This window comes from Trichinella spiralis, assembly GCF_000181795.1.
Source record: "Trichinella spiralis strain ISS 195 chromosome Unknown Scfld7, whole genome shotgun sequence".
NCBI classification, from domain to species: Eukaryota; Metazoa; Nematoda; class Enoplea; order Trichinellida; family Trichinellidae; genus Trichinella; species Trichinella spiralis.
The window spans coordinates 304,565-305,123 of NW_003526946.1; the positions used below are offsets into that span (position 1 = coordinate 304,565).

Consider the following 559-nt stretch of genomic DNA (forward strand, 5'->3'; position numbering starts at 1 on the left):
TTTTCGGCCAAAATCTTATGCAGTTATTCAATGTACGCGACTGCCGCTATGGAATGTACATAATGTAAATATTAGGACAAATAACCACTTGGAAGGTTGGCATAATCGGCTCAACAGAAAAGCGGCTAAAAGTCATAACGGGTTTTATGAACTGCTTGAGCTCCTGATAGCGGAACAGGGTGTTGTGGACACCCTGATTCAACAAGTGCTATCAGGAAACGTGACCGTTGGTGACTTAAGACGGGTAAACAGGGTTTATGCTCAAAAGCAACGACGGGTTGCACAATATACGGGTGAATACACCAACGGTAGACGCACGCTAGCAGCTTTAATGTATTTAACGCCGGAGCCGATTTAGTGCCGCCTTCCAAGTGGTGGCTTGTATTATATTTTTATTCTATTTTGTTGTGTTGTATTGTACAATATTATATTTGTATTGTATTGTACTATACTCGTATTTTATTTCATTGTATTGTATTATTCTTTTTCGTCGTTTCTACTTTGTTAACATTGTTCACTGTTATGTTGTTTATTGTTGTTGTTGTTGACTGTTCTTTAC

General features: G+C 38.5%; 1 protein-coding gene across 1 annotated transcript; it reads left to right on the top strand.

Annotated features, from left to right (window-relative positions):
- Positions 1-75: 75 nt before the first annotated feature.
- Positions 76-358, top strand: Tsp_11454 (n(6)-adenine-specific DNA methyltransferase 2; the record flags this gene model as incomplete). Its single annotated transcript, XM_003372973.1, has 1 exon — positions 76-358. A coding segment is annotated over one exon (283 nt), but the record flags the coding sequence as incomplete, so codon positions are not given.
- Positions 359-559: the final 201 nt, after the last annotated feature.